The sequence below is a fragment of the Lupinus angustifolius genome, chromosome LG16 (genome assembly GCF_001865875.1).
Source record: "Lupinus angustifolius cultivar Tanjil chromosome LG16, LupAngTanjil_v1.0, whole genome shotgun sequence".
Lineage (NCBI taxonomy): Eukaryota > Viridiplantae > Streptophyta > Magnoliopsida > Fabales > Fabaceae > Lupinus > Lupinus angustifolius.
In genome coordinates this window covers 8,685,594-8,700,697 of record NC_032024.1, presented here as the reverse complement: position 1 = coordinate 8,700,697, position 15,104 = coordinate 8,685,594, and the positions used below count along the sequence as shown (strand labels likewise).

Below are 15,104 nucleotides of genomic sequence, written 5' to 3'. Positions count from 1 at the left end.
ATTTGTATAATTTCATTAAAACTCAAGAATGTCAGTGTAATTTACTCATAAATTTATTATTCGGAAAATTAATGAATCTAATTTTTAATTAGACTTTATGTGAAGTTAACTCTAGTATCAATAATATATATTTATGTCTTATTCGGGTTTGTATAAAAACTTTATCATCAGGAGAGGTATATGATTGATTGTGATGGTCAATTTTTACACACTTTTATGGTATTATTTAATTAAAGAATAGTATAAATTATTTTAGTTTAGTAAGAGTTAAGAGTATAATTTACAATAAGTTATTGGAGTGTTATAAAAACTAGTTTGTACCAGCAGAAATCTGTCAATTGGTATTATTACTAATATGGTACAACAATTATATTGGTCTTCATGTAATTATATTAGTTAAAACTAGCTAAAATCCTTTGAACTAGTTATATTCTCAGTTTCACTTGAACCATATTGATTATACCGGACGATTTTCATTTAAAATTAATTTTATAATAAAAATAAAAATTATTGATTTTTAATTGATTTTTTAATATTAATATTAATATATTATATATGTATATCTAGTTTCATGAGTATACAATTTAATTAGCGAATCACCGGATAAATCGCTATAATGATCCCTTGGAATGATATTTATGAAAATAGTCCAATTTTCGGAAAGTCTATGTATTAGGTGAAACTTCGTTTGACTAGCCACTGGTATTTAAAAATCTCTGTGTTCCTTCAAAATGAAGAAAGGTGGTAAAGTAAGAAATAGGCATGGCGGCTTTAAAAGGAAAAATTGAAAGGACTATCAATGTGTATTATTTAATTTTATATGAATACTTTTATATGATAAAAGGTTTATATGAATACTTTTATATGGGAGAATTATAAATTTATTATTCGGAGAATTAACGAATCTAATTTTCAATTAGACTTTATGTGAAGTTAACTCTAGTATCAATAATATATATTTATGTCTTATTCGGGTTTGTATAAAAACTTTTATCATTAGGAGAAGTATATGATTGATTGTGATGGTCAATTTTTACACACTTTTATGGTATTATTTAATTAAAGAATAGTATAAATTGTTTTCGTTCTTAAATAGTAATAGTTAAGACTATAATTTACAATAAGTTATTGGAATGTTATAAAAACTAGTTTGTACGGCCGGATTTCATTAAATCTGTCAATCGATATTGTTACTAGTATGGTACAATAATTATATTGGTCTTTATGTAATTATATTAGTTAAAACTGGCTAAAACTGTTTGAACTAGTTATACTGTCAGTTTCACTTGAACCATATTGGTTATACCGGGCGATTTTCATTTAAAATTAATTTTATAATAAAAATAAAAATTATTGATTTTTAATTAATTTTTTAATATTAATATTAATATATGATATATGTATATTTAGTTTCATGAGTATGTGATTTAATTAGCGAATCACCGGTTAAATCGCTATGATAATCCCTTCGAATGATATTTATGAAAATAGTCCAATATTAGGAAAGTCTATGTATTAGGTGAAACTTCGTTTGACTAGCCACTGGTATTTAAAAATCTGTGTTCGTTCAAAGGAAGAAAGGTGGTAGAGTAAGAAGTAGAAAATGAAAAGATTTGGTTGATTTATTTAAGGAAGAAAATATGGAATTTCATTCAAGATTTATGTGTACTGGTGTGTATAGGCACTTCATACCTGCCAGCGAATATTGTGTCATACAATATATTCAATTTTTATATATTTCATTTTTTTTGAATTAAAATGTATTTGTTGTATTCGGTGTACTTTATATTATATTTTTGTGTGTTTATGATAATGTTTAATTTAAGATGAGATATGTGGTTAATTAATGTATTGGTGGTAGTTGTTTATGATTATATAGTTTTTTTGTAAAAATTAAATAATGTTAAGAGCAATATAAAAATGAAAATTACACTATGAAAGAAGTCATTGAAGATTTATGTGTATATACAACAAATATTGTTGGAAGTGTAGATACAACAAAACGTGTTTTTGCAGATAGAAGAATGGAAGATAGAAGAAGGTTGGCATCACATTTGACCACGCGCCGCCATTCATCTAGAATGACACTAATTGGTCCGGCACAACCACTCAAGCCATTCCTAAATTTCAAACTTTTTTAAATCCACCCATTATAATACAATTTTGAATGTAATATCTATATATTATTAGTGGTATAAAAATTTACATAATCAAAATATAATTTTTTATTATTTGCATAATTTTTTTAATATTTAATAATAATTAAATATGAACAGTACAATTTTTAATGTTCATCCAAAATACGATATATAATAGCTGAAAAACTCTAACTATCATAAGATTATTTTTGTAGTGAAAACCCAACTAGATTAACAGAGATAATAAAATTCAATTTTGTAGTGGAAAACCCAATTAGACTAAAAGTTAGATTAGTGAGGCACTAAGTTATAAGGAGGTCATAGTTACTTGCTGATTAAGAGAAAAATATGTATGAGTTACTATCTATTATATAATTTATTATTCATTTTCAATCATCATTGATTCTTAAATAAAAGTAATATAAAACAATAGTAGATAATACACTGATTGGATATAAATATTTATATTATCAGTGCATAGATATTACATTAAGTTATAAAAAAAAAGTAGTATTCTAATCTTATAATCATTTTTAGTGTGAGTGAAGTTTTTTAAGAATTAAAAGTTTTGAAGGTCTCCATCATAAAGTCCAACTTATTACCACCTCATTAAAACTTTGAGCTTATCTTTGAAGTCAACGAGTGATAATGTGTCCCAATCTTCAATTAGTCATTGATTTGAAATGTCTACGCAACCAACAAAGTTATTTTATTATAGTTGATAAATAGATATGTTTTTAGTATAATCAAATGTTTAATATTTATCGTGTGTATAGAAAAGATTTTGTTGACAGATATCAAATTCATTTTTGTACAATGTCTCATCTCATAATTAGCATTTCAACTATATGCTAAGATGAAATTATTATATGATCCTAAAAGTATGGTCTTAGAAAATACAAACCATTAATAAATAATAATGTATCATGTGATCACATACCTATTTTGTTTATTTTACAATCTTAAAGCTTTTATATGTTTCTAACAAAACATGTGGTGGAGTAATGGACAAACAAAAAGGAGAAGGAATTTAATTAACAAATAGAAAACGTATTCATTAAATTGTTTAGAAAACAGAATCTAATCACGATAAGATACTCAAATAAAATCGGAGTGAAATTCTATTAAAATGCTTAAAATAATTCCCCATTTGTTAAGGAAACCTTATTAAACTAGCCACAAAAAATTCTTTATACACTAAATTAAATCATTAATTATTTATTCTTTTCGGACTTGCGGACAAGTTCATAAAGGAACTTAATCCTTCATTTCACCCCTTTTCTAAACATCATTTTTATACCAAAATTATTTACCAAACATCTGTAAATTATAATTTCCAAAACAAAAATATATTATTTAATAATTATAAAATAAGTATAAATATATATACAAATAAAAAGTATAAAATAAGTATCCTCATTCATTTATATGAAGCAACTAATTGAACCTAACATAATGAATGAGGAAAGACAGGGAATTTCTTCATTCACGAGATAAAGAAGTTTCTTCTATTTGACTTTCACTAAATTAATAAAGTAATTTTATAACTTTATTTGCATGATTGATCCTTTTATTTATTTATTTTTTGTACTATTAAGGGTACTTTTCATATTTTTAGAGTAAGGAATTAATCATTTTTTATGTATTGTTGTTCCTCCCAATAAATGTCGTCATCAAAAATTGAATCATTGACTTTTTGGTCATCTTAAAATTCTTTTATTTATTTATTTATTCCTTTCAATTTAAGCGTGTAGCCTTTTCTTCATTTATCTCATATCGATAGGTTTCTCATATTGATCTGTTAATTTTAGGTTTCTCATATTAATCTGTGACAAGTATATGAGGCTAACTCTCTCACTGAACATTTTTTCCATCCACAAGTCTTGAACTCGAGACCTTACTTAAGGGGAATCAAACATGTACCACTTGAACCAACGCTCATTAGTTGAAACATGGTAGTTTAAAAGAACCAAATTAAAACTAAAAATTAACATAAAAACAAATATAGTTTTATTTAGTGTGTTCCATAACTTAGTTAAGATGATGAGTTAATGAGTCATTGGTTGAACTACTAAAAACTCATAATATTAACTAATATTATTTAATGTCATTATTAAACAACATATGTCTTATAAGATAATTGGAATAAAAACATGTAAGTAAGTTTAAAATTTAATTAAATATAAGTTAAAATGATAAATATAATTATTTTTTCTTTTCAAAACATCGTTATTTTGTAAAAAATATTTCTTAATTGACTCGTCCGGTCTAACTTTTTAACTTTAAAGTCATCAGTTTTAGGTTTAAACCGACTGAATCAAACCAGATCATCCCTATTTTAATACAAAACCAATTACATGATAGGCTTAAACCGACTAAATGTTTGGACTAGTTGGTCTGAACCAATTTTTATAACAATGGTTTTATTTGTATTATCCCTTGTTGCTTGATTTCTATTATGTCACATTTTGGACTGCTGTATTTCTTAGGACACCAAATAACTTAATCAACTTAACATTAGTTTGAAATTGACATTGGTTATGAAACAAATGAATTGAATTTGAACTAAAAATTCAACTCATTTAATAAATCAGTTTTGCTTGAATTGAATTTTCCAAGATTGAAGAAGTTATCATATCAGGTGGGTGGCTCAGCCAGAAGAAGGGTGTGCCACCAAATACGGGCAGTGTTTTTAGGAACACAACCTTCAATGGCTACATCAGAGGGAATGTTTCGGCCAATCATGTACCCCAAGGCCCACCTGCCATACCCAGAAATTATAACTACTTAACATAGTATGACACTACAACAGGAATGAAACAAATTCACAAAATAACTACGTTTAGAATTTGGAATTACACCATTAAAGAGAGTAAATCAAATGGAGTTTAGTCAAATTCCTAAAAAAAAAGAAGGAAGCCAAAATAAAACTATAGACATAACATTGACTAGGAAAGGTTTAAATATCTATGCTTTATCAATAAACATTATTAATGAAAAACCAGTATGGTGTTGTTCTATCTAAATAGTTGAGTTCACCTAGAGGATTAAGATTTTGTTATTCATTATTTAAGAAATGAAATAAGGACACAAATGAGAATTGTAGTGTTTATTAAGCACCTGTCTATACTTGTTCCATCCCCAACATAAGACATTTCCATCCTCTTGAAGAGACAAAAACAAAACTAATGAGAACAGATTAACGATACATATGCGAATCTCTGTAAAAATGACTTGATCAATTATTAAGAGTGAGCCTTAGAAGCTCTTAATGAAAGAAAACGAAGAAGATGAAATAAGTGAATAAAGGCTTTATTGATTGAATGGAATTTGGGATATTGATGATTCAATTCAAAGGGGGTCAAGTTTACTTTATATACAAGTATCCAACTAACTAACTTTCTAAATATTTAACTTTTTTCATCTAAGAGTTAATAATCATTCATCTAATTACAAAAATCTAAGGGTTAATAATCAATCATCTAATTACAAAAGATCAATGGTTGTTATTCATTTGCCAAGATTGCTTGTGATGCAAGCAACTCGGCCTATCAGCCTATGCCTTTCTTCTGGTTTTGTCTCTGCTTGAGTATCATGCCTTTTGCCCGTGCATTGGCTCATGCCTTGGCCCATGCTTCTCCTGTCTTGATAGCACATGTGCTCCATCATGGCACACATTTGTCATGTGGGAGCACATCTTCTGTCCCAAAAAGTATCACTTCATTGCCACTTCCTCTAAAAAATACTTTATGAAAAATGATATATCCTTCTATTATATCATCCTATTGATCCTCCTACCCACAAGAAGATGGCATGTGTCACAATAAGATATTTTAATTATTAATGATTGAATTACAAGTAACATGTGTCATTTTTTTTGTGGGTAGAAGGATTAGTATGAGGATTTAGTAGAAGGATTTAACAATGCTCATACTTTATTATTAAATTTTAAACTTAAATATATGTTTTCCACCCAGAGGAAGTGTTACACATAGAATGACACTCTTTTGGTACAGCATATGTTGACCTTAGCCACATGCCTCGGCTTGGCACACCAGCACGTGCCCCATTTAATTCGCCCTTTATCCCATCTCAATCCTAAGAAGATCACCTGGGCTTTAAGGACAGGGATGCTGACTGACAAGGAAGGTCACATCAGATGGGACTTTAAATCAAAATTTTAATCTCAACGCTAATCAAATCTGCATTTCAATCTAATAGCTACCAATTTATAGAACAAGGCAAAGTGGACCTGAAAATTTCAGATAAGCCAGGATCCACCTACACAATAGATATACACCAAAGTCTCTCATCTCAAAATAAGTTCTACCATTCATCTATATAGCTTATAAAAGAAAACAGTATTCTTCAAATACATGATCTAAAAAACAAATATATCAGCTATTTACCTTTCATTAAAGACATCAAACCTTATATACCCTACATTAGAACTGTTGTAATGTCAAACTACCATTGAAAATGCTTCCAAGGCCCTTGAGACAAGGTGGGAAAGACTAGCAACTTAATAAATAGAAGCACTATCAGGTCAAATGAAAATGGTGAATCACTCATACTGACAGGCAGTTCTTCCATAGCAAGGGGTTATCTATATCTTTTCGGCATTGGAGGTCCACATCGAAAGCTACTCTTATGTCCGCCTCCTAAGACGCCTACCATTTGGATTGACTGATTCGGTTACTGCACCATCTGCTAAATCTTGACCGTTTACGCTACTGCTACTTCTCTTCCTGCTGAACGGCTGGCTTGAGTTGTCATCCGCTGATGCAAATGTCTCCAGCAATTCCAACAACATTGAGGGACAGCTCTCTTTCAAATGCATAAAAGCTTCAGACTGCATTACCACTGAACAAGGCATAACATTCATCAGTCTTTTCCTCAATAGTTGAAATTTTAAGGATCGCAAAAGACACAAAAGTAAGGAGAAAGCAGCATGCAAGTTTTAGATTACAAGTCCCAAAACAATAATAGACGAACTACAAAAACTACTCAAAATAAAGCTTACTTAAATTATTCATTTACCTCCATCTTTCCATCTTCCCTAAGCTAATAACTTCAAACAGAGATAGCCCTAAAGCTCATTGGAAAAGCTTCTAATTTCTAAAATAAAAACAGTCTAATAATAATAGTCAAGAACCAATGTTACAGAAGGAAGGAATGAGGTTTTAAAGGATTTCAAGTTATAATTAATTTGGAATGTCAATTGCAGATACTAAAAAATAATGACAGATAGCTGGGTGTGTGAGATGTTTAGAATAAAACAGCTGAGACAGGTATTTCTATAAGTATACACTTTCAACAATATAACATCAACACCAGACCCCATCTTTCCTCTCTTATTTCCATTTCCTTGGCCAACAAATTTGCCTAGAACAAAATCCCAAAAAAGTTACAGTAGGCGACTTCTTATTTCACCGTACCTTCCAAATAGTGAAGTATGTGGGTATAGTTCCTTTAACCGTTGAAGTTATCCACCAAAAAGAAAAAAATGTGAATAATTATTGCAATTGAGTCCCTTGAAACAATGAATTACAAACAAAAGAATAAAAACGACGATACCAAATGAAGTCCTAACACAGTCTTGTCATTAATAACTGGTATTTGACCATATAACATACCTTAACAGATACGACACAATACTAACAACATAGACACTAAGAAACATGAAAATGTATTTAATCTGTAAACTGCAAGTCATGGGGAAACATCCAGAAGGCAATACATAATATGCCGGAAGAATTTTAAGTTGAAACGACTATGAAGATGTACATTCATATTCTAAAATAATACGCACCTCCCAAGTTTGTTGAATTTGCAATAAATTTTAAGCAGATTGCCTTAAGCTGTGGACAGTGGTGTTGCTCAGCCAGGGCAAGTGTGGTGGCCACAGTGTCAGCATTGATTTCATCACACAATTTTGATTCGCATAACATTTTTAGCCGATCAAGATTATAGAGATCAGCAGCAGCCACGAGATGCTGCACCATGACAGTATATGAGCAAATCTGTACTGAGCCCATAACATCATATATGTCAGGAAGCTTGTCTGAGTATATGAAGAGAAGCATTGCCTGAAAAACAGATAAAAGGACTTTCACTCAATCTATTGGCTTAACATGAAACTATGGAAGGATAATTACCATTCAGCAGGAAATATTACAGTAAGGGACAATTACTATTCAGCGGGAAATATCACACTAAGCGACAACACAGTAAAGGTGGTTTGTATGAACAATATCTTAAAAAACCCACCAGAACTGCACCAAGTATAAGCGACAACACAGTAAAAGGTGGTTTGTATGAACAATAGCAGATCATAGTGTAGCAGTCAAACCCAAAAAAAGCCATAGCGAGATTGCGGATAACAGGATGACTACTATAGAAAAACGAAAAATAATATAAATAATATATACCCTACAAATATAAATGCTAAAAATATACTGAATACAGAAAACTAAGTTACAGAGGACACATTCTTGAAGCAACATTGAGATGAGTGGCTATGTAGAAGTGAGGGAAAGAAGCAGATTAAGGTGGGTGTGGCTGGGAAATGCCATAAATCACCCAAAAATGCCCATGTTTTAGTATTGGGCTCTATTTCTCTGTTTCAGCATGTAAATTGGTACTTTTTCTGTTACAACATGTAGAAGCTACAAAATGAGAGAAAGGAATGGATAAATATGTTTAGAGTTCGGGTGGGCTCAGGAGTTAGGTTTTTGTCCGAAAAAGGGTTACCCATACACTAATAGTTAAACTCATCCCATTTCAGTGATTTCACAATTTTGTCCAGCAAGCATACAATGATCAACTGGGTTGGTGTGCTAATTGGCATTGAAGCTACCACACAAGCATATAAGATTGTGCAGTCCTGTGAAGATCTAAATCTTAAGAACTTTTGACTCTCGATATCCAACAAACTACAAAGAACTCATGATAACTTGTCACTTTCTTAATATGCATCTCTATTACAAAAAGTTGCAACTACACATTTTTTCCACTTTTTACTATGATGAAAGCAACTTAAAATCGGGACGATATCTTCTGTCCCAAAAAGAGTGTACCACTTCATGTGCCACTGATGGTGATTGGTCAGAAAAATACATAATTATTAAAATTTTAACTTGAATACATTTTTTCAACCAATCACAAGCAGTGACATAGAGTGGCACACTGTATGGGACAACAGATGTGCTCCCCTTAAAATCTTATTAATCCATCGCAACGAACAAATTGGTAAGATACACCAGTTCCAACGGACTTCGGACTGGTTCACCAACAAAAGCAAACAAATGTGTGACAGATCTGAAACTAATATTTTAAATTTAAAAAATACTTTCACTGTTCATATATTGTGATAGGAATAAGAATGCTATTTTGTAAAAATGTATTTAAACAATCCATTGTTCAGATAATGATTGTCAACTCTCGAGTTAAGTCTTAAAGAGTTTATGATCTTAAATACAAAAACGAATTAAATCGCATGTAAATTCACTTGGTTAAACTCCTACAAATTCAACTGAACTAACATTATTAGTAACTCTAAAAAAATCTAGCAAATATACAAGCACAGATTTATACAAGCTTTTGGCCTCGAAATGTACATTTTGGTGGATTTTTTTGGGTTACTTGGTTTAAATTTCCTACACTGCAACGTTTTTTTATAAGATAAACTGCAACATATATTGGTTTGATGTTATTTTTGTTGAAATTTTGTTAAACTATGAAATGATGTATGTGAATGGCTAGGTATAATACATCAATGGAGTCAAGTATTAATTTTATATTCTTACATTACCATCCGCATTGTTATTCAGTTGGAATCTTAAATATCAACTACGAATATACTACGGCTACACAAGTTTGCCTTAACTCTCACATATTATAATCTTGATCACAAATAGATTAATTGAAAATGAACACTACCTTGAAGATAAAAGGCTCAATATCCTCCACCACCACTTCATCTATGCTAGGATCCCCAACAAGTCCAAAAAACTGAGCTCTAAACACAGGAGATCGTGCAGCAAGTATCAGTTTATGAGCTTTGAAAGTTTCGCTGTTGACCTTGAAGACTATGTCACAGCCAACTTCAGATTCTAACAAGTCCTTAAAATCCTGGCCCATGTTCGACTGTGGCACAAAAATACCCTGTTTAGATCCCTCAAATCGAGTCTTGACAACGCCAACAGTGCAATGCATGAGAAGGCAATCATTCTTCAGATACTCAGAAGTCTCCAAAAGTGACCTTCTGAAAAAACGCTTGTAACCCCTGAAACAAACACAAGAAAGGTTAATTGAAGGAAACAACAAGATCAAAGACAAAACCCGTCTGTCCAGCAGCCCAAACAAAATCAACAAGACAAATAGGTTTAACTAATTCATTATAATAATATTTATATATGGTAAATGTTTCTTCTATACCTAAATGCTTAGACCTCACCTACACCTGTTTTTTATATAAAAATCAGAAAGAACAAAAAGAACCAGCTAAACTAGCACATAGAGCTATGCAACAAAGTCACCTCACTACCTGTTATCAATGAGCTAAATATTAGTTACAATTTTCATAGTTTGGTTACTGCAATTTTTCAAATAAACCTCCTTTCACTCTATGATATTATAGGTTGTATCAGTCCCCAGCTTTATCAAATTAGTCCTTGAATTTGTAAGCACCGGTAATACTAGCCCCCTATCAATCGTTGACAATACGACCAACTTGATCGACACCTTATGGATTTAGGGACAAATATGTTAATTTCCTAATATCAAGAAACAACAATATAAATATCAAGGACTAAAATGATGGTTTGCTCTTTTTTCCAAAACAAATTCAACATTTACCAATCAATAAACACCTGTTAGCCTATAACTAACTCATCAATATGAATAATATAGTTGATTTAGCAACAATGACACTGTTCCGAACTTGTAGCTTTTCAGGTAGCTTCTAGCTGCTTGACCCAATCAATAATCTACTAGAGTCATTCTGTAAACGAAAATGAGAAGGAGCTTGTAACTTTTACAAAGGGAGCTTGTAACTTTTACAAAGGGAGCTTGTAGCGTTTGAAAGCTAGTTCCTAGAAAGTTAATTTTTTTTTTTTTGATCGGCAATTGTTAATATGTTAGTTGTTAGTATGTTAGTATTTTGTTGTGGGTGAGACTCCACCCTCAACCTCCTTCACCCTACCATCAAAAACCAGCTTATAATTACCAAATTATGTTAATCACACCACACTAAAATATATACTAATAAATATTAATAACTAAATATATGAATAATTATAAATTAATAATTATTAGAAATAATTACTAATATTTTACCAAATTATGTAGATAATTAAATAAATAATTATAAAATTACTAATAATTTTATCAAGTTTCAAATTTTATTTAATTAATAATAATTTTACCAAATTACAAATATTTATTTATTTAGTTATCTAAATATTATTACTCCCACTAATAATTTTATTTAATTAATAAACAAACTAACCAAAAAGTATATAAATAATGTATGTCTTTTGTGGCCATTTAACAAATTTCAGCTAATTTTACCAAAAAATAAGCCATTTCATAGCTATCAGCAAGATTAGATTTGGAAATAGCTGAAATTTGAAAAATAATATTTTTAGTTATAAGTAACTAATGTAATTTTTAGTTATTTTGAAGGACAAAATTGGTAAGCAAATTATTGAAAGTTATCTTCCATTTTCTGATTAGGTTTCTATAAACTAGCTTCCAAACTCTAAGCTCTCTTTTAAACCTACAAACTTCCTCCAATTTTTGCTTATCGAACCACTTTAGTAGCTTATTAATTGATTCGAAAAACTACAACCTACTTGAAAAGATAGAAGCTCACATTGTCAAACATTAGTACCACAAGATCACCGCCACAAGCCCGCAGCCACAAGCTCACAACTACAACCTAGTTTTTTCGAATCGGCCCAATTTATCCTACACACATTATCCTCACTCAAACCCTTAAACCCCAACTAAGCAATCATCATTGTTATCATTCCAAAACTTCACAATTTAGTTAATGACAACAAAATCAACAACCAAAGTACCACATGCTGCCCCTATACTTCAAAGTATAAGGTCCACTCTCAAGTGGCCGATCGAAATGGCTATGCACTTTATCATTCCCCTTATGACTCTGATCAACAAGCGTCAACTTAAAAAGTGCCCTAACATCCGTTCCTTCACTCGCCAGCGCAATGAACACAGACACATACAATGAATTATCCTCTGGATTCTTCCCATCAGGGTAAAAGTAAATTGCCCAATCGTAACCACCAACGCCGAACGTATCGCTCATTATGTACTTCCCAGAACCCATTCCTTTGGCCAAAGAGTAACCCTTTATGGTGAATTGATGAGACCCATTGATGGTTTCGCTGATGGAGCGAGATGAGGAGGATCCCGGTTGCGTTGATTCGGAGAAGGGTTTGAAATCGCACATCCTTTCTTCCAATCCGGTGGATTTCATGAAACCCTAGGGTGGAAGAAATGGTGGTGGGTGAAATGGGGAAACCCTAATTTTTGGAGAAGGGGTTTGAGGAATTGGGATCGGTTTGGGTCAAAGGAGAAAGTGAGCTTAACGGAAGAGCAAGGAAGAGAAAATGGATTGAGAAATGAGAATGAGAAGGAAATGGTTTCAACTTTGAAGAGAGGAAATGGTTTCAACTTTGAAGAGAGGAAATGGGGTTCAGAGGAAAACTTCCTGTTTGAGAAATGTGAATGGGTTTTGGTAAATAAATAAATAAAATTTAGGTAAAAGTCAAAGAGTATCTTATTACCTATCACCTTAGTAAATAAAAAAATTAATTTCTCGGTAAATTTCGCTTACAGGAATCGAATCATCTTATAATTTTTTAACCATCTTATAAATTTAGTGTGATTGTATATCACTATACCAATATTTTATTAGCGAGAAAAGTCTATTAAATCCTTTAAGATCATTTTTTTCTTAATTATCATTTAAACTTTAATTTTAGTGAACTTTTTATCTACATGGAGATAATATTAAATTAATAATAATGAAAATTATCATATTTTTTAATTTAGGTTGTGGTATCATTATTATTTAATTTAAAAAATGTATATATCATTATTACTTTAATTTCAGAATTTATGTGTCATTTTCTTCTCAATCAATTCTTATATTGATGATGATTTCTTCAGGTCAACCGTGTGGGCTGACATGCATTATTCCAATGGTGAGCCAATTCTAGTGTTATGAGTGTTATAGTAGTTGTTTGTTGGTTGACTTATTAGTAATATAATATTATTGTAAGAACCAATTTTACTGATAAATAAATTTTAAGGTGTAATCATGAAAAAATGGTTTGATATCCTACTTGCACAAAAAAAGATATAAAGTCTATGGATGTTTAAAGTGTTGGTCTAGTTGTGGAATGCTTCATTAGATTTAAAAAAAAACTAAAATGTCAATAGTTCTATTCATGTAAGTGACATTTGTTTGGAGGACAGTTACGCACTCGAAAAAATTTAGTTTCTTAGTCATAATAAGGTGAAAGATACTCTTAGTAGTACCAAAAAAGTTCATCCTATCATTTAAAAGTTAGACTTATATCATATTTAATAATTATATTTGGATCTAAATAACTTCTGAGAAAAAGATGAATGTACTAACATTATGAATTTGATATAATATTACTTTTTATATTTAATTATTATTCATCTTTAAAAATATAATAACAGTAAATAAATCTTTAACCCACATGTACATTAATATTCCACTGATCACTTTTTACTTTTTTTTTTACTATGCTCAAATCAAGTTGAAAGGTACTTAATTGCCAACTCTATCAACAACAAAAAAACGTTGATTTTGATTAGGGATGGCAAATGGGCTTAGCCCGACGGGCCAGCTTGTTCGGATATGTGTTTTTGGCAGGTTGGGATGAGGGTTTTAGCCCAAAAGCCCGTATTCAACCCGTTTTGGGAGCGCGTTTTTTACACAGGTCATGGAGGGCCGGGCCGGTGGGCCAACATTAAGATTAAAGTTCATTTGTCTATCATGTTGCTCATTGCAATTAAGATTAAACTTTTACAATTTTAATTTATGTTTGGATGCTTAAGCATATAATTCTTCCTTCTCTTTCTAAAATGAACATTTAATATCTCATTATGTAGTTATCTATTATCTTCACTCTTTTCCAATTATTGTACTTGTTATCAGATAAAGGTGGAGTTTCACTAACAATTAGGGATGCTTGAATCAAATTTAAACATTTAATTAATTGAAATGGAAAATTGGAAACTCAAACAGAACTACTGATTTTGATTCATTTTGGAAAATTAATTAAATTTGACTTAGTTTCAATTTATATTTTTAATGTAGTGGAATTCAAATTAAATTGAGTAATATATATACTTTATTGTGATTGGTTTATAATATAATAGTTTTGATTCTTATGCACTTTTTAAAACTTAGGAGTTATAAGCTCTATTTGGTTTATTGTTTAGAATTTGCAAGTTTTGTACTAATGCAATATATGATTATGATATTGTGTCTTTTGTTTGTAATTTTTTTGTTTTAAAAGACATTTATGAATTGTTTGAATTATTTATTTTTATCTAAAAGTTTTAATGTGTTTTGAAAAAAACAAAACGTGTAAGTTCTGCCAAATATGGGTCGGACTGACATTTTGAGTCATTTTAACAATAAGGGTGGGGCCGGGCAACCCATATTCTGATGGGCCAAAGGTGGGTCAGGCCGGGTTGGCCTGTATTGCCACCCCTAATTTTGATGCTTGGTGTTTTCAAGGAAATGAGGTTAGGATAGTAGAAAGTTGAAAATTGTGTTTCTAACATATTTATGTGTAACTATTAAATAAAAGTAAGTTTTTAATGGGAAAATTAAAGATATTAGATTTTAATAATAAATACATTATTTCCCATGATAATTTACTTTTTGGATTC

The 15,104-nt window shown here is 30.5% G+C and overlaps 1 protein-coding gene across 4 annotated transcripts; it reads right to left on the bottom strand.

Moving 5' to 3' along the window:
- Positions 6,374–12,870, bottom strand: LOC109330261 (BTB/POZ and MATH domain-containing protein 3-like). Of its 4 annotated transcripts, XR_002105649.1 has the most exons (5): positions 12,224–12,870; positions 10,080–10,425; positions 7,951–8,227; positions 6,713–7,001; positions 6,374–6,659 (listed from the first exon to the last, which is right to left on the bottom strand). XR_002105649.1 is itself a non-coding variant. In XM_019564386.1 (4 exons), the coding sequence occupies exons 1-4, from the start codon at positions 12,643–12,645 to the stop codon at positions 6,787–6,789; spliced, it is 1,260 nt and encodes a 419-aa protein (XP_019419931.1). In that variant the 5' UTR covers positions 12,646–12,870; the 3' UTR covers positions 6,378–6,786. The 4 variants fall into 4 exon arrangements, 3 of the variants coding, with proteins under 3 accessions (XP_019419931.1, XP_019419933.1, XP_019419934.1); XM_019564386.1 differs by having other exon boundaries at positions 6,378–7,001; XM_019564388.1 differs by having other exon boundaries at positions 6,378–7,001; positions 7,951–8,229; positions 10,193–10,425.

Excerpts from the sequence above, each read along its gene's own strand:
- LOC109330261 (XM_019564386.1), bottom strand. The coding sequence starts at position 12,645 with ATGAAATCCACCGGATTGGAAGAAAGGATGTGCGATTTCAAACCCTTC. Across the intron at positions 10,426-12,223 it reads AAGTATAGGGGCAGCATGTG|GGGTTACAAGCGTTTTTTCA; the intron begins GTACTTTGGTTG and ends TGTTTGTTTCAG. Across the intron at positions 8,228-10,079 it reads TTGAGCCTTTTATCTTCAAG|GCAATGCTTCTCTTCATATA; the intron begins GTAGTGTTCATT and ends TCTGTTTTTCAG.